At 34.6% G+C, this 19,031-nt stretch overlaps 1 protein-coding gene across 2 annotated transcripts; it reads left to right on the forward strand.

The window, feature by feature from the left end:
* The first annotated feature begins 294 nt into the window (after nucleotides 1-294).
* Nucleotides 295-18,374, forward strand: LOC136033765 (vitamin K epoxide reductase complex subunit 1-like protein 1). Of its 2 annotated transcripts, XM_065714660.1 has the most exons (5): nucleotides 296-392; nucleotides 4,314-4,480; nucleotides 6,608-6,717; nucleotides 14,339-14,577; nucleotides 18,200-18,374. In XM_065714660.1, the coding sequence occupies exons 2-5, from the start codon at nucleotides 4,320-4,322 to the stop codon at nucleotides 18,203-18,205; spliced, it is 516 nt and encodes a 171-aa protein (XP_065570732.1). In that variant the 5' UTR covers nucleotides 296-392; nucleotides 4,314-4,319; the 3' UTR covers nucleotides 18,206-18,374. The 2 variants fall into 2 exon arrangements, with proteins under 2 accessions (XP_065570733.1, XP_065570732.1); XM_065714661.1 differs by lacking the exon at nucleotides 14,339-14,577 and having other exon boundaries at nucleotides 295-392.
* The last annotated feature ends 657 nt before the right edge of the window (nucleotides 18,375-19,031 follow it).

The following is a 19,031-nucleotide window of genomic DNA, read 5'->3' on the forward strand; positions in this document are numbered from 1 at the left end:
CAAAAGTACTACTTTTTTCAAATATACTACCAACTCACTACTTTGAAAAAAATGTACTAAAAAGAGTACAATTTTTCTATCGCTGGCAACTAAAAGCGCCACACAGCTTATTACGCATGTGCGTACAATGCTTTAGTTAAAATAACAAAGGTATCCGTAGAAATGCTGTAATCTTTGTGTGATTGAAAACGCGACTAAAAGTTTTAATTGATCAACACCAAGCAGGATTACGCGAAAATTGCATATTTAGCAAAAAATTTGCGTAGCACTTATGTAGCACCCTGTTCTCGAGAAAAAAAGCACACTTTGGACAGGAGCAGGTGGCAACCCAGACCCTGGGTCCTTGAGATTCAAAGTCATAACAACGTGAAAGCAAATTTGAAGTTATTAAGGTGATGACAAACTTTAAGAATAGATAAGCTCTTAAACTATCTATTCAAGGAAAAAAAAATTAGGTTTCAAGCAGCCAGAGTGTTCACTGTCCTTCCATATTCACAACACTCTAAGTTCTATGAAGATAGGCCTACCTGTCTCTGATTTTGAAAAACATTAAGTTTAGCTGGTTCTAGGGAAAAAACCAGTATGTAATTGAGCAAAATTATTTAAAACTCAAACCCTTACGTTTTGTTACCAAACATGAATTGAGAAGAATTGTATGTATTAGTGAATAGCTAACAATCTAAGCTAAGTGTCAATATGGATATTAATAAAAGTAGGCCTATTTTTGATCAAATAGGCTACTTGAAATTATTGATTAATTCTAGTTTAGCTGTTTTTAAAATCTTGGAAGGGTTTAGGTTAGGGAAATGAAACTTTCAGGGATGGGTTTACAGACTGTCCCAGGACAGTATTTTGAAGTACATTCCTCTATTCCTTCCCCCTTTAAAGGGCTGTAACCTTTGATGACCTTTTGAAATCTTTGTGTTATGAAAGTGATATCTTACAAAACAGATCTTATGCTTAAACTAAGTAGCCTACAACAAAACTGTTTTCAACTTCACAACTTTGTTCATTTCCAATTTATGAAGTTGCAAAGATCTGAAAATAAACCTACATTTCCTAAGTTTGAAAAAAAAACCTATTGAAATGGCTTAAAATTCCACCCAAATAACAGGAATTACATTTTCAGAACTAAAGCTGAAAACTGAAGATAGGCCTAACTGAAAATTAAGGTAAAATGTTTTTTTTTTCTAAATTTCAATAAGTAGGCTATAGACCTGTTAAGTAGCAAATTTTGAAGACTTAGAAATCAGAAGAGGGTTAATGTGGAAGCTTGGCAATACCTTCCCAGATTATGTTTTTGGCTCTGAGCTCAAACATGTGTAACCTACAAAGACCCCCATGATTCTTCCAGTAAAACACTATCCCCTGCATGTAAAAAATGAGCAGTAACACTCCCAATAGCAACAAAGAAAGCTATACCTTACCCACTTGCAGATATGGAAGCAAATGCCACCCAATCACACCAAACTAAACCCTTTCTGAAATCACCCAATATTTTCACTCACAGAACACCCAACCTACCCAAAGCAACAAGTACCCATAACAAGACTCCATCCTCAAATTACCCTAGCTCACACTCCTATTAGAGAGAATTACTAAGGCTAAGCCAATTAGCCTCCACAGGCCACAATAAGAGGTTAGCCTGACCACCCCTCCCAAACAGAAATGAATCAGAAGCATTACTAGGAATTAATCCCCTAATTAATGACAAGTCAGATGAAAAACCAAACAATTTAACACATAATATATGGCTCTTTATACTAAACTCTAATGCAGTTCAGTCCATGAGTCAATAACAGCCACAGAAAGCAAAAATTATTAATTAATTGGCAAACATCTACCTACCCAATCACATGCTTATTTAGCCAAAAAAGGATCTTGCTTTACTCCTAGCAAAGCTAAATGTACAGTCATATGACAACTAAAGGAACAAAGCAGAACATCTCAATACTTCAGTGGAATATAAGATCACTTTCAGAAAATAAGTTAAATGAACTAATATCTTTTATGAATAATAATTCTATTGATATTGCTTGCCTTTTTGAAACCCATTTGACCAAAAACCAACAAATAAAGTCTCCAGGATATACTATACTGAGAAAGGAAAGGTCATTAGAGAGAAAACAAGGTGGTATAGCTTTAATACTAAATAATAACATCAGATTTTATGGCATTAATTTTCCAGAATTTTTAAATGATGTTGTTACAATTGGAATCAGTGTTTAGCTGAATAATACCAAAACTTATGTAAATTAGCTATTACAACCCTAATGGCCAAACTACAGATGCCATGGATTTCTTCAGGTATATAAGTAATTTTATTATGCTAAAAAACATAATTATTTGTGAATATTTTAATGACCACAGCCCTTTGTGGGGGGATAAGCCAGCAAATAAAGCTGGTAAGTTTATTGAAAGTTTGATATCAAATAATAATGAATTAGTAGTTTCTACCCCTCTAAATCTAAACACATATTTTAACCCCAAAAGTGGAAAATTTTCCATATTTGACCTAAAAATTGTGTCAATAAATATTTTGAACAAAATTTATATAAAGAGAATTGATATTATTTGCACAGACCACTTTGCCAGAGTTTCTTCATTAAATTAACCAGCTAAAGCTCTGCCACATATCTCCAAATATATTAACACTAAAGCAAATTGGACTATGTTCAAAAATGAGCTTGATGATGAAATTATAAGTCTCACTCAGGAATCATATATTTCACTTGTAACAGCTGACACATGTGCTAAAGTTCTGGCATTCATACTAGCAGATACAGCTAGTCATGATATCCCCAAGACAACACCCAGGAAAACAATCCCCAAACACTCCAAAAGCATGGCAAACAAATTAGTCCCAAATTAACTGGAGGACAAAAAAGGCTACTTGGAGAACATACCTAAAAACCATCTCCTGCTTCATATTTAAGTAAATTACAAGCAGAGGCTAATCTCAAGAGGACTTTAGAAAGGGGGCATTCTCACTTTGTATGGGGAGGGGGGGGGGTAGAATGGCTGGGAAGTCCATTTTGTGCAGGATTTGCTGTTGGGAAACAGCTTCATTGGCTCTTGCCTTTTTCACAGTTGGGAGACATTGCTCCAAATTTTCCTTAAAAGGAAATTAAATTTTACTTTTCCATGAAGTAAAGAACTACATCTGCTGTAGTGAATAACATAACTCACTCCCTATTGCACCATGCACTTCTATATCAATGCTAGAAAACCATAGTTTTCACGTCCCACAAGGATAAAAAAAAACAAGTTTTTTAAAGAAAAGTAAAGAATTCAATCTATGTAAGTATTTTTTATTCCTCACTAAATTTTTTGCGTTTATTCTTGCTATAATATAGTTACAAAAGCTTTATACAAGTGTGTTTAAATGTAATGTTTAAACACCCCCCTTCTTTATCATTGACAAAAAAGTAGCTAAACTAGAATTTTATGTGAAGTATGCTGGATGAAAAAAGCTACAGAATGTCTAACCAAACACATGGAAAACTATTGGTTCTATGACTATCTTAGCTCTATGACTATCTATCTTAGTTCTACTGCCATAGGAATAACGCATGAACAGATAATCAATAGACATATCTATTAGCAAATGAACTAACATCATGTTTTATACAATCCTAATAAGGGGATTTAATGCAAGAACTGGCACTCACTCAATTGGAATATCTGTCTTGGCTTTTTCTACAATTTGCCATTACTCGATGCCTACAACTATTTGATTTTAATTCAAATACACTTATTTTTCATAAGTATCTGTATACTTGCATTTACATAAGTATTTTTTATTTATCACTAAATTTTTTGCATTTATTCTTCCTACAGTTTAGTAACAAATGCTTTATACAAGTGTATTTAAATGTAATGTTTAAACACACCCTCGTCCCTTCTTTATCAAAAAAATTAGCTAAACAAGAATTTTATAAGAAATATGTTAGATGGGAGAAGCTACAGAATCTCTAAACTTCAGGGTGTTAACTAGGGGGGATGGGTGCTTATTATTATTGTCAGAAAAGGACACTTGTTTTTTTTTAGTATAATGAAGAATATCATCCATTCCATTAATTGACAAAACAAATTTATGTAAGCGTCTAGGCTGATATTTTCTAGACAAAAGCACCTGCTATATGTAAGCCAGTCTTTTTCAGTAATTATTTGACAGTAAATGTGATACCTATCCCATGGTAATTATGCCCTTTAATGTATTCTCTCTGGCATCAGATATACCCAAAGAAAACTACCCTATCTCCCAAGACAATTGATTTTATACTTTATAAATTACTTGAATTTAATTTTAGGTAAACATGGTTTCAATTCGATTTGCCTCTGTACTATTATCTCTTGGAGGTATTTTGATTTCTCTGTATGCCCATAGAGTTGAGAACTCGAAAGCAGAGGACCCTTTGTATGAACCTTTGTGTGACCTTGGAGAGAATATGAGATGCAGTGATGCCCTAACATCTGAGTAAGTAAATGTTTTAATTTTAATTGATTATGATTTCTGAGCAAAAGGAAGATCAATATTGATTGATTTTCCTAAGGGAAAGATAAATTTTGCAACAGCTTAAATTGAGTTACTCGTAAAAGATGTACAATCAGAAATTAATTACCCCAAAATTAGTTAGTGATGATTGATATAATGCAAGGTTCTGGCACGTGTGCAGAAATTTCTCTCGGAGCTCTTTCAAAACAGCAGATAAAAGACGTATTATATTTGGCAACCTCTACAAAAACCAAAAGCGCACGTATCAAGAAATAAAGACTCTAAATTGCAAATTTTAACCCACAAGCACGCCTAAGAAAATAACTTTTCCAGAACCTCATCCACTGATAAAGAAACATCTCATGGACCTTCTTATCTCCCTATTTTAACACATCAATTTTTTCAAGGATTACGAAAAGAGTAAATGTTTATCTGGCCCAAAAATATTTTGGAAATAATAATCTGTGGCATACACCACATCATGGTCTTAGGAAAAATAGATCATGTAATACTCAGTCAATGGAAGCAATCAGTGGTTTTCAAGTAATGACTGACAATCAATTGCCAATCGAATCAGTGGTTTTCAATCAATGCCTCTGCTGTTGAAAAAATGGCAAAATTATGGGATCAGGTGTAGAACTCTTGCTTGGGTTACAGATTTCCTAACAGATAGGTCACAGAATGTTAGGCTTCATCTAAACAGTACAGTGTTTAGAGTGGAGTCCCACAGGGTATTTGCTTGGGACCAGTTTCATTTTGTATATTTAGAAATGATGTGCCACAGGTAATCCAACATAGGACAGTTAAAATGTTTGCAGATGATGTATACCTTTATAGAGGGGCATATTCCCCAGTTGATGTAGCTCTTCTATAAAAAGATGTAATTAAAAATTCAGTTAAAAAGATGTAATTTAAATTCAGTGTCAGCAACAGATTCTCAATGTTTTCTTTACTGAACCTACCAGAAGCAGCTGTCATATCTCAATCTGATTATAAAGGATATAAGAGTGGGTGCTTTAATGGTACCTTTTGAGGTTCCATGGCCATTCTGACCACATCTTCAGAGTAGGAAAGCTCGTCTATAGTAGAGTACCCTCATTGTGGCCTTTGAGATCGGGACATAAACCGATTTCTTTGAGGGAGGGAAGGGCTGAAGAATCCCTAAGTTTTTGACGTCTGGAAAAGTATACGTAGTTTGCAAATTTTCTTGATGACAATAACTTTGTAAGCAATGTTATGATGACATACCTTTGTAACTTTCTAACAGTTGAGTAAGCAAGCTTGGAAATTTAACTTTACAAGCTGAGCAAGCCTAGGTACAAGTAAGGGACTGCATCATTTTGCTTAACAGTTTATATTCTCCAGGGGACTGATCTATAGATTCACCACAAGTCCAATTCTCACCAGTTCCACACTTTATGACTGATGATTTTTCATCCAATTCAGTAAAGCATGCTGTACACCTGTCATGGCTTTTAACTGAGTTGAAATGTTTAAACTTTGAATTGCTGGACATAGTGATCCAAACTAGGTTTGTTTCATTTAAAACTAAATGCTGGCCAAGTTAGGCTCACTACCTTGGCGATTTGAATTCTTTTCTTTCTGCTAGATTCGGGAAAAAAAAATCATCAAACACCACCTAGGTACAAACAATGTTAACGCCGCTAATATCACAATTTTCAGTTTTATAGGCTAGAAAACAATTTACAATTTTACAAATTTACAAAACAATTTACAAAACTTTTAGTTTCCCAAAAGTATCTGAATATAAGACAAAAAAGGAAAAATTGAAATCAGACAGAACATTCGTAATCAAAAATAATTTAACATATCTTTTTATGGATTTGACAGGTATATACAGTATATAGGGTTATTTTTAACGGGTATAGCACCTTAAACAATAGACAGATTGTATGTTATCACCACGAGAAAACAAATTGGATTAGATAACACAACCGCCCACTGTCCCCTTCAAAAAAGAAAAAAATAACGGTTTTAAGCACTATAAAATTCCCACGATATAACACATGCATGCCGCCAGGAAGGAAAATGAACCATATAATGTTGAAAACCGCTGAATGAAATAATTTTAGTTTTACATTCTCCCAGGTACTCCAGAGGCTTTGGATTCCTTGGAGACTTTCTTGGAAATGATTCTCCTCTTGTACAGCCTAATAGTGTTTATGGAATTGGATTTTATTCGGTCATTTTGGTTTTGAGTGAGTAGCTTAATATATCTGTTAATTTCGATTATTTAGTTGTTTTCAGTTGACCCCTTTCAGATTTAAATTTGCCAAACAAAAGAAAAAAACATCGTCGGAATGTCATCATCCAAGGATAAGTTATTTTTAACTTTAAGTGGTGAAGTATGGGAACCAAAATGAACCCTCTTGGGCTGAAATGTTGGATTCACCCAAGGATCAGTTAGTTTTAAATTTAAGTGGTGAGGTATGGGAAGCAAAATCATCGCTCTGGGGTTGAAATGTTGGGTTGGCCCAAGAATCAGTCAGCTTTAACTTTAAGTGGTGAGGTATGGGAACCAAAATAAATCCTCTTGGGTTGAAGTGTTGGGTTGATCCAAGGATCTGTTAGCTTTAACTTTAAGTGATGAGGTATGGGAATCAAAATCAACGCTCTTGGGTTGAAATGTTGGGTTGACCCAAGGATCAGTTAGTTTTAACTTTAAGTGGTGAGGTATGGGAGCAAAAATCAACGCTCGAGGGTTGAAATGTTGGGTTGATCCAAGGATCAGTTAGGTTTAACTTTAAGTGATGAGGTTTGGGAACCAAAATCAACGATCTTGGGTTGAGATGTTGGGTTAACCAAAGGATCAGTTAGTTTTAACTAAATGGTGAGGTATGGGTACCAAAATCAACCCTCTTGGGTAGAAATATCGGTGGTGTTTTATTGTTAGTTTTGGGCCACATCATATGAACACGTGCTCATAGAAACTTGGGAGGAGGCTCATTCGATCGCAATTTCTTTTTTGTTCTTTTGGGGAGTGTAACCTATTTCACATATAAATGTTGGATAGCAAACTCCAGGCAATTCTTGAAACATTTTGCGTATCCAGTTATGATGTTCTCCCTGAAGGATTACCCCATAAAGCTATCTGTTGATTCTTCTAAATGAAAGCTCAATAGATGCATTAGAAGTAAAAATGTTACAACGAATTTATACACTCCTGACGGAGAGCCTGCCACATAAATGTTCGGTTTCGTGAGTGTAACAATTAGCGTTTCAATACGAATAAACTAAATGAATAAATAAAAAATACATAAGTGACAAAAACCGGTTTAATTTAAATAAAACTTAACGAACTGTAGTAAGGAGTGACCCTGCTCAATAGTAACACGAAACTCTAAAAAACGGAATTTTGATACTAAAAGAAACATTAAGAGAATTGATTTTTTATGCTGATTTTAAATATATAAGTTTCATCAAATTTACTCATTAAAAGTTATGAGCCTGAGAAAATTTGACTTATTTTGGAAAATAGGGGGAAACACCCCCTAAAAGTCATAGAATCTTAACAAAAATCACACCATCGCATTCAGCATATCCGAGAACCCTACTGCAGAAGTTTTAAGCTCCTATCTACAAAAATGTGGAACTTCGTATTTTTTGCCAGAACGATAACGGGTGCGTGTTTAATCTTTTTTATTTATTTTTTTTTTTGCCAGGGCTCATCGTATCGACCAAGTGGTCCTAGAATTTCGCAAGAGGGCTCATTCTAACGGAAATGAAAAGTTCTAGTGCCCATTTTAAGTGACCAAAAAATTGAAGGGCACCTAGGCCCCCTCCCACGCTCATTTTTTCCCAAAGTCAACAGATCAATATTTTGAGATAGCCATTTTGTTCAGCATAGTCCAAAAACATAATAACCTATGTCTTTTGGGATGCCTTACTCCCCCACAGTCCCCGGGGAAGGGGCTGCAATACAAACTTTGACCAGTGTTTACATGCAGTAATAGTAATTGGGAAGTGTACAGACATTTTCATTGTTTTATAAAAAAAAACAATGAAAAAATAAATATGAAAAGGTTTTTTTCAACTGAAAGTAAGGAGCAGCATTAAAATTTAAAATGAACAGAGATTATAATGCATATGAGGGGTTCTTCTCCTCCTAAATACCTCGCTCTTTACGCTAAAGTATTTTTAGTAATTTCAACTATTTATTCTACGGCCTTTCTGTTTCAGGGGTCATTCTTAAAGAATTAGGACAAAATTTAAGCTTTAGTGTGAAGAGCTATATGCGAGGTATCAACGAGGGGACAAACCCCTTCATATACATAATAAAAAAATACGAATAAAGAAGTTCGTGACGTAACTTAATTGTTAAGTTAAATATGTTTTTTACTAATAAAATGTTTGTTAAAAATTAAAAGTTCTTGTTGGCTTTTTAAGTAACCGAAAAAATGAAGGGCGACTAGGCCTCCTCCTCCACCCCTTTTTTCTCAAAATTGTCTAATCAAAACTAAGAGAAAGCCATTTAGCAAAAAAAAAGAATTAATATACAAATTTCATTTTGATAATTTATGTGCAGAGAGCCAAAATCAAACATGCAGTAATTCAAAAACGTTCAGAAATTAAATAAAAAAACTAGTTTTTTTAAGTGAAAGTAAGGAGCGACATTAAAACTTAAAACGAACAGAAATTACCCTGTGTATGAAAGGGGTCGTTCCCTTCTCAACGCCCCGCTCTTTACGCTAAAGTTTTCACTGTTTAATAAAGTAATTTTGAGAGAAAGAGTCAAAATTTAGCGTAAAGAGCGGGGCGTTGAGGAGGGGACGACCCCTTTCATACACAAAGTAATTTCTGTTCGTTTTAAGTTTTAATGTCGCTCCTTACTTTCAATTAAAAAAACTAGTTTTTTTTTATTTAATCAAACAAAGATTTTAGACACATCTATAGGACTCTTGCAAAGTTTTAGAGAAATTTTTGAAATAGAAAAAAATTATCTATGGAGGCATTAGTATGAATAGAGATGATCGGGAATTCAGGATGAACCAAATTTTTAATAATTTAATTAGGGGTACATGTCAAGTTTTCTAACAGTAAGGAGTTGAACTAAAGGTTCCTGAACAAGTTACAACCCTGCAAGTGAAATTCGGGATGAGGTGAAAGCTTGTAAAAGTCAATGAATTGCAACTAAACTCGCAAATAAAAAATCTTTTTAATTTATAATACACGAGTTCGTTTGACCTGCTTTCATTTAGCCTATATTATAAATGTTATTAATCTGGTAATTTTAAACAGGGTTGGTGCCCTGGGGTTTTATAAACTTTTTTTTTGTTTCTTCAAATAAATATGGTTTTCCTTTTTAATAGATCTCATTTTTTTTACTGATTGTTAAGAGGAGAGTTACCTTTTGTGCAATCTAGACATTTGTTTTGTCTTGTTCAGTTGAGTAACAGCAGTTCTGAAGGTTGTTGATAATTTGAGTTGTATTTAATTCTTTTTCTCGTGTGTTTAGTTGTCGTTATTTTAGATGGTCTTAAAAAAATTTTCCTTACTTAAAGTTTTTTCTTTTTTTTCCTTTGAAAAAGGGTCCCGGACGTGGAGCTGAAATATCTGAATTTTTCTATTATTTAATGTTTTATTTGAATTAAACCACTGCTTTATTTAAATTAAACCCGTTTTTCTCTCTTAGTGTTTTGTAAATGGAAAAGCAGTGTGGTCTAAGAAATTATTTAAATAAAAGAACAAAATAAAACGCAAAAAATTGAAAAGTGCAGACTAGGCATGAAAAATAAATGCTGGGTAAGCAGAGCAAAGAAGTTAACCCCGACTTAGGTATACCAAAGAAAAATAATATAAAAAACTGTAGAATATGCTTATCCCCTATCATCAGACCTCAATAAATAATACTTAAAATTTTCTTTTTCAAACTGTACTGATTATGTCCAAATGACTCAGTTGGAAATTTGTCTCTCAAACTCTATCTATTTGAGAATGGTACCTAATATCTAATTAAGAATGTAGATCTTTCGGAATAATTAGAACGAAGTTGATGAGCTAAAATGTCTCAAAACCACAGCTGCAGGCGCAAGATACAGCTGAAGTGTTTCAACTTAAAGTTTTTAAAATTTCTGAAAGGCTGGTGAAAAATCCCAAGATAAAAGAAGATAGCAAATAAAAAATAAAACTAAAAAGAGCTTTCTTTTCAAACGAGAATTAAAACTAACAAAAAATCTAGCAAGGTAATAGGATAATACCAAAATATATTTTTGTCCCAATGTTGTTCTTATCAAACATGTTCCAAGAATATCAAGAAGTGGATCATTCAAACAGAAATTGAAGAAGTCGATGCTCCTTTTAAATAACAAAATGGATTATAGATAGTAACAATGTAAATAACATCTATATAGAGAATAAAAAGTAACATCAAACTAATGTATTTGTCCGATCTGTTGGGCATAACAGAAGCTTCAACTCCAAAATGGCTAAATGCTATAAATTATAAGATTGAAATATTCAATTAATTTAAAATTACCAAAACACTATTTATTAAAAATACCATCATCGTCTATTTAGCTTTTTTCTTAATTGTGTTCTTCCTGGATGTCACAATCTTTTATTTCTACTATGATTTTAATAATAAAAAAAGACTTTCCATAAAGAGGAGTTGTTTCAAAGAAAAGTAGAGAGCCATGTTAAACTTATGACGAGTAGAAATTCAAATGATAAATTCCCATGATAATTCAAACCCAAAACGATCAGAGACTACTATTAAAGAATCAATGTCACAAGTAGTCGCAATCGTAAGTATTCACAGCTGGAAGTATTTGTAGTCGCATGTAGCTATATTCGCAAGTAGTCACGGTTGCAAGCAATCGTAGTCCCGTTTACAATTGGTCACAGTTGAAGTTACAAGTAATCGTAACTGAAATCGCAAGTATTCACACTTACAAGTAGTCGCAAGTAGTCATAGTCATAAATAAACGCAGTCGTAAGCAGTCGCAGTTACAGTATTAGCAATAGTGGCGCTGAAAATTTCACGTTAATACCCCCAGCCGTTCCTAAGATATTGCAGATTCGCTCTGTTGATAATCTGGACATGTGTCATCCAGTAGGTACATAATGTGTTTTGATTTTATACAATACCCCCTCCCCCAAATATTCTGAAAGTAGTCACAAAAGAAGTTGCATTTACAAGCAGTTGTAGTCACAATCGCAAAAAGCAGCAGTCGCAAATAGATGCTATCAGAAGCAGTCGTAGTCAATGTTGCTAGTAGTCACAGAATCAAATAGTTGTCTTTGCAGGTCAACTTAGTCGCAGCTGTAAATATTTACAGTTGCAGTCGCAAGTAGTCGCAGTTGCCACCGCGGAAGCAGTTGTAGTAGTAGTGACACTAGAAGTTTTGAGTTAAAACCCTTACTCGTTCCTAAGATATTGCAGATACGCCATTTTGATAACTGGGATACACGTAGTGTCTTTTTTTTATCTAGCTAAACGCTCCCCAAAATATTAACTGAGTATCCTGGCGTACCCGGGATCAAACATTCCTCACCCCCCTTTCCAATGCTAAATCCTTACCCTTGGGGCTTTGGGGGCATGGCATCCCCGGAGGCATTATTGTTAGAGCTTTTGACTATTTTAAACAAAACAGCTTTTCAAAGTTTTCATCAGTGTTAAGGGTGGTGTCGAAGAGGGGAAGAGGGGGGAGGCAGGTTACCCTTCAATCTCTCTTCAACATCCCCCTCAACATGCCTTGAGAGTTTCACTTAATACCCTCAGCCGTTCCTTAGATATTGCTGCAGTGCTCTGTTTATCATCGTCCTGCGTATAGTGTGTTTTGATATTGTTCGATATCTACATCAACATTTTCTAAAAATTTTATCTTAATACTTAAGCCTTTTTGGAGACTCAGGGTCAAATAGGCCCCTTTTTTCCCAATAACCAACCTTATATATAAAAATTGGGCAACTTGCATAAATTGCAATCCTTGCCCCATGGGATGTGGGGAGTTATGTCATCCCCGGAGGCATTTTTATTTGACCTTTAGACTATTTTAAACGTGATAAGTATTTCAAACTTTTGATTGAATGTCTTTTGGGGGTAAGTGCAGCTAAAAAGACCCTGAGAGGGAAGCTGGTAACCACCCGACCCCTTTTTTTATTGCATAATTTACATTTCTTGCCCTGGGGGCTGGGGGGGGCATGGTTTCCTTAGGGGCATAATTGTTAGAGCCTTTGGCTATTTTCAACAAAATGGCTTTTCAAGATTTCTGTCAGTGTTAAGGGCAGCATCTGAAAGGGGAAAGAGGGCGAGCTGGTTGCCATCCATTCATTCTCCAACATCCCCCTGAACATGCTCTGTAAGTTTCAACTTAGTACCCTAAGCCGTACTTGAGATATTGCAGATGCGCCTGTTTGATGAACAAGATGCACATAGTGTCTTTTCATTCATTTTAACATACCCTTCAATTTTTCTGAAGTTTCACCGGAATATCTTTAGCCCTTTCGCCTGCACTCAGAATCAAACGTCCCCCCTTGTCCTAACGATAAACCCTTCATGTAAACAATGGGTGAACTGGATAGTTTATACTCCTCGTCACGAGGCTATGTAGGACATGGCATTCCCAGGTGTATAGTTGTTAGGTCTCTTAACTATTTGGAACAAAGCCATTTTTTGGTTAATTTGGTTCAAATTTTGGTCAGTTCTGAGGGGAGGGGGCATTAATAATGGCAAGGGGGTTGGTTGCCCTACGATCATCCTTCAACATCTTCCTCAACATACCCTGAAAGTTTTAACTTGATACCCTCAGCTGTTTCTTAGGTATTGTTGATTCTACCTTTTGACAACCAACATGCTCTCAGTGTGCTTTGATTGTGCTTTACAATCTTCTTATTTATTCCCTTAAAGTTTCACCTTAATACCCTAAGCCTTTTTGGAGACCCAGGGTCAAGCATCACTCTTTTCTCCATAGAAGAACCTATATGTTAAAAATGGGCAACTAAGCTCGGTATCTTGAGTGATCACGGTGAAAAATATGGTCTAATGTCACACTCATAGGACGGTTCTTTTGGTAAGAAGAGGTTTGGGCTGGAGCATTTTATTCCAAATTGAAATCAGAGCTTTTTGACAAAAAAAATTGGTGGAATTTCTAAGATTTTATCTAACTATACAAAGAAAAGATAAAATTAAAGAGTCTGGAAAGAAAAAAAAACAGCTCAATGAAAAATAAAGAAAATAAGAATTCCATGCCACATTAAAATCAAGTTTTGGGTTGAGTTTGGTTCGTGAGGATACAATGCGGGTGAAAAAGAAGAAGAAACACTTTTTGGCAACAAATCGCAATTTCTAATGTTTTTTTTCGAGCATGGGACTGTATATACAATAAATTTAAGCTTAGTTTGGAGGGGTAATTTAAACAAAAACTCAGTTTAAAAAAAAAGTTAAAAAAATGGTAATAATAGGTAATTAAAAAATTAATAGATAGGTAAGTTAAAAAAAAATTGAAAATGAGAATTTTATATTAGACGAAAAATGGTGCTATGGGGCTTACGGACAAGGGAATAAATTACAAAATTCAAGAAAATCCGAAAAAAAAATCAAAGTTATGAATGATATTTTTCGAAAAAAATCGGGTTAAAATCAGTGAAATCTTTTGTTTCCGAGAATGGGGCAAAACATTTTTTTTCTCTGTGTCTCGTTTTTTTTATGTTCGTCGTTCAACAGGTGACTTGTTGGACAAAATTTCTTTTTGTGTTATTATAACCTAGGTCTTGCCGTGTTGGATTCTAGGATTTTACCTGTATATTAAGTTATGCATCTTCTATTAAGTGTATTGTGTTTGGATTTATTTCCTTGGTTATTATTTTGTTGATTTTTAGGCCTGGTTGGTGGCTATTATGCATCCCTTCTACAATATATATTGTCAATACTTTCAATTTTGATGTCTGTTTATTTGGGCTACATCTTGTACGCTGTATTGTATGATTTTTGCATTGTGTGTGTTAGTACATACATTGTAAATCTCTTGTTGTTTGTGATCAGCCATGTGAAATATAATAGAGCCAAAGGAAAATATTTTGCACGCTCCGGAAAAAGTGTTAAAACTGGAAAGAAAAAGGTGAGCAAAAAAATATTATCTTTTACTTTTTTGGAACATTTCTCACCTTTTCCTGCATAGTCAGCGAGCGTTTGATCGAAGTATCTGCCAGATTTCTATGTGTAAAAAGTCTATTTTTCAAATCAAGAATTATTTTTGGATACGAGTGACAGCACCCATAAATTAAAGTTATTCATGACCATAGAAAAAATTTTTCTGCTTTATTCAACTATAGTCTGAATAGCTTTCTTCTAAAATAAAATACTTATAAATCCTTAAGATTTTTGTTTTCAAGATGCACAACCACGACGGAAAGTAAAAAAAAATAGTACCAATTGGGAAGGTAAAACTCCCCTAGATTTAGATTATGTAGATGATTTGACTGCCCTAGATAAAATGTTTGGGAAGTGAATGAATTTTTGGAGGTCTAGAGAGTTTAGGGTGCAACAATATGTGTTGAAATTAATGTTCAACAGACTAAGTTGCGTAGACTCCGGATAATTAAGGGTGAAGAAATGATGTTAGATAACGAAAGAATCAATCAAGTGGACGCTTTCACTTACCTGGGTCGTAAGAGGGCTTTGAAATATGGGTACTTCAAAAGGATGAGTAAGGTATGTTAAATGTTTCCCAAAGTAATTGCCTAAGGTTAGTTTTGAGTACTCGTTTGTTAAAACAGTAATAACGGCCTTAGGACCGTATTTCATTATAGTCGGGCTATAAGGGGTAATGCTGGGCTGCAGATGCTCAAGCTTATTCTGAAAAATTCCGCCCCTACAGATCACCTCCTTCGAATACTTACAACTTTTATTCGCCCAATTCTGGAATTTGCAGCTCCTGTATGGCATTCTGGACTGACGGGTGACCTAAGTACCAGGCTCGACAGAGTTCAGAAAAGAGCTCTAATGATAGTTTTGAAGCAGGCAGAAATGTCGTACTAAGAGCTGCTGACAAATTTTAAAATACAGACTCTGGAAAAAAGAAGAGAGAAACTCTGCATGGATTTCTGAAGAAAATCTCTGATCCACTCAATCCACAAAACCCTTTCTCCCCTCAATCCACAACAAAACGATTCCCACGCAGGGTTGCAGTACCTGCTGAGAAACTTCAGCCGGTACGCTGTGCCCACCAGCTGTTAGCGAAGAGCCTTATACCTAGTTTTGTAAAAATGTATAACGAAAGTCAGGAGGAATGATTAGTGATTTGTTTTCTTGTTGTTGTTTTTTTTTTTTTTTGCATCGCTTCTTAATGTGACTATACCAAAGAAATTTGGCAGTGCCATGAAAATTTGGGTGAAAATAAAAGTTTATCTGTCTATCTATCATATGAAATAAAAGTTAAGATTTTTGGGCCATATTTTATAGTTAAAGGCTGACAAATTGATAAAAATTGTGCTTTTTGACAAACCATCTGGCGCCAAAATAAGCAGATTACTGCAAACGTTATAGAATGCGCCGATAGGAAAGACTTTGAAGGGAATTGGAACTACATGGGAAAAGGTAAAAACTAAAGCTTTGAATGGATCTACGACAGGTATTAAGCCTTTCGTCAAGGATTTTTGATCAATTCACTACTTTACTTTTTGTTTCAATTTGACGGCACTTAATTTTCTTAGCAGTTTCAGTCTTTTTTTGAAATTTTCAAAAATATGTTTTTACAATTAAAAACTGTTTGTCTCTAGCTACTATTTTCTGATTAGAGTCAATTTATACATTCTCTGACTTTATACATTATTCTCTATACTTTATTGCTTTCTCTGACGTTTATTTTATAGCTGGGGAGTTATAATGAAATTCTGTTAACTACTACTACTAAAAATTCACCGCAGCTCCAAGCTGTCTGAGGCTAACATAAATGCACTCGTTCCTCTTCCACCTCAGTACATTGAAAGTCTCCCTCTTTAAACCTTCCTAGGAATATCTCATTTCTTTTAAATCTTTCTTTAACATCTTCCCACCCCGGACGAGGACGACCTGCTTTCTATTTAGCCCTAGATGGTTGGCCGAAAAGGACAATCTTCGACAATCTGTCATCCTTCATCCACAGATTGTGCCCTAACCATCTCAACCTTTCTTTCACTATAGCCCTAGAAAATGGGATGACTATACTGTTTTAAATACGGTCAGTCAGCTGGGTACTCAGAACAATTAGTAGGCAATTTTTCTGGAAAACATATAGTAATCTTCATCTGCTTTTCAGAGCGCCCATGCTTCAGAGCCATATTTGACCACTTTCATCACTGTGTCTTCCAGTATTCTGAGTTTGATTTGCAGACTTATCTTCCTATTCTTCCAAACTTTTTTTTAACCGTGAAAAAAAAAACACCCTGAGCCTTGGCTGTTCTACTTTTAACATCTTTACTGCTCCCACCGAGTTTACTACCAAGGTAAGTGAAGCTGCCCACCTGATCAATCTTTTCGTTATCCAACGTCACCGTTTCATCTTCACTTATTTTTAGCTTTAGTGATTTGGTCCTCTTAACATTAATTTTCAAACCTATTCTAGCACCCTAAACTCGTAAAATCTTTTATTCGTTTTGCTCACACTTTAATCTAGGATGCTCAAATCATCAGTATAATTTAAGTTCAGAAGAGTTTTTCCTCCCCATTTGATTTCGATGTCTCCCATTGCCTATCCTATGCTTCTTAAGACAAAGTCCATCAAAATGATCCATGCTACCTCATAACCTCCTTTCCTACCTTAACTTCAGCAGTGTTATTCTTGTACATAACACTAATCACTTTCATGTATTTGTCTGGTATCAACAGAATCGAACGCTTGCTCATAATCTATAAAACTGAGGACCAAAGGTGTTTGACAACTAAGGCACTTCTCAATTATTAACATAATAGTGAACATTAGTCGACACATCCTCTACCTTTTCTAAACGCGCACTGTTCTTCTCTTAAAACTTTGTCTACAGCTTCTCTCAGTCTAAAAAGTATGATGTTACTAAGTAATTTGCTACTTACAGAGACCAGACTAATGCCTCAATAATTACGACACTCACTCTTATTACCTTTCTTATACAGTTATTTGATCAAGAATTTCCTAAAATCGTTAGGTACTTCACCTTTTCCTCATACAGCAAATCTTCCTTCACATCTAAGGTATCAGATTTTTTTTTTTATTTTCCTCTATATCTTTTCCCGCAACGGTATCTTAGTTTAGCAAATTCTCAAGATGTTCTGCCCATCCCTCTTTAACTCTTTCCTTATCACTACTTGTGGCCCCTTTCCTATCTTTAACTGGAACAAGGCCGAAATGACTACTCCCTTCCAATCTATTAAAATGCCAGTACAACATTTTACTATTATGCCGTCTTCCAGATCCTCGGCAATTTTGTCCATTGCCTCAAAATCAAACCTTCTTAGTTCATATAAATAATTAAGATAAAAAAAATAATTAGGATTATAAAAACAGTTTGGAGAATATGCTGTCGTTGTTCTGACAGGAAAAAAAAAGAATAGATTTGTCCAAAAAATTGCGTTATTTTAGTTCTATCTTAGTTGTATTATTGCCTTGTAAACTTATAGTTAGCCTAGATATTGCTAAATTCTGGGGGTTTGGCCATATCTCAGAGTTAAAAAAAAAAAGTGAGTTTGAAGAAAATTGGTTTCTTATTTGTTTTTCTTTTCTTTAGGATTGAGATCAACATTGATTTTTGTGATGATGGATTCAGGAATTGCTGTTGTTTTTGGTTCTTCAGTGTGATATTTTTTTTATCCTTTTTTCTTTTGCTTTTGGGCTTACTGTACCTTTTGTACGTTGTACCTTTTATACCATTTCATACATAGAATAGAATATATTTGCATATACTTTCATCCCATTTGTGTGTATGTTTACCAAGGTTTGAAATTTGTGGGATGATAAGCTGTGGTGATGCTAAATATTTTGGGGTCCTTTGCAATATCAACTTACTGGGCCCAAATGGCTATTATTACAAACTGGGGAATTGCGTTTTTATGTGTGTTTGAGGCAAGCAGAAGAGCTGTATTTTGTCTTTCTTAATCGAATTTGTCAGCTATCATAAACTACCATATCATTAAAGCCAGGTGACCCATATGACTAAATTCTTATTCAAACACCTTATAATGTAGTAAACTGGCAACTGACAAACAAGCTCAGATTTAGTTCTTTAAATTAAAACTGAAATGAATTCCGATTATTTGTTTCCACAAGTTTTAAACTTAAATTAATTTTCATACTTGCGGAACAGAAAGCAAATGACTTAAACGCTCCCCGTGTTGTTCTCACCAAGATATTAGGTAAGTCTATTATCTTCTCCTATAGAATAGTTGAAAAAATAGTTGGCTCATGGCTTCGATTTTTGTGACTTTCATTTTCGGTGGCCCTTTTAGGACAACGTATAACCATACAGGAATTAAGGCTTAAGGATTTAGTTAAGATAAACTATATAATATATCCAGTTATTTGGCAAACTACAAATTGCTCCATATATTTCGTGCAATTTT

The sequence above is a fragment of the Artemia franciscana genome, chromosome 12 (genome assembly GCF_032884065.1).
Source record: "Artemia franciscana chromosome 12, ASM3288406v1, whole genome shotgun sequence".
Taxonomy (NCBI): domain Eukaryota; kingdom Metazoa; phylum Arthropoda; class Branchiopoda; order Anostraca; family Artemiidae; genus Artemia; species Artemia franciscana.

Coding starts and splice junctions, on each gene's coding strand:
- LOC136033765 (XM_065714660.1), top strand. CDS start 4,320: ATGGTTTCAATTCGATTTGCCTCTGTACTATTATCTCTTGGAGGTATT. Junction 4,481..6,607: donor AGTGATGCCCTAACATCTGA/GTAAGTAAATGT, acceptor ACATTCTCCCAG/GTACTCCAGAGGCTTTGGAT. Junction 6,718..14,338: donor TTCGGTCATTTTGGTTTTGA/GTGAGTAGCTTA, acceptor GTTGATTTTTAG/GCCTGGTTGGTGGCTATTAT.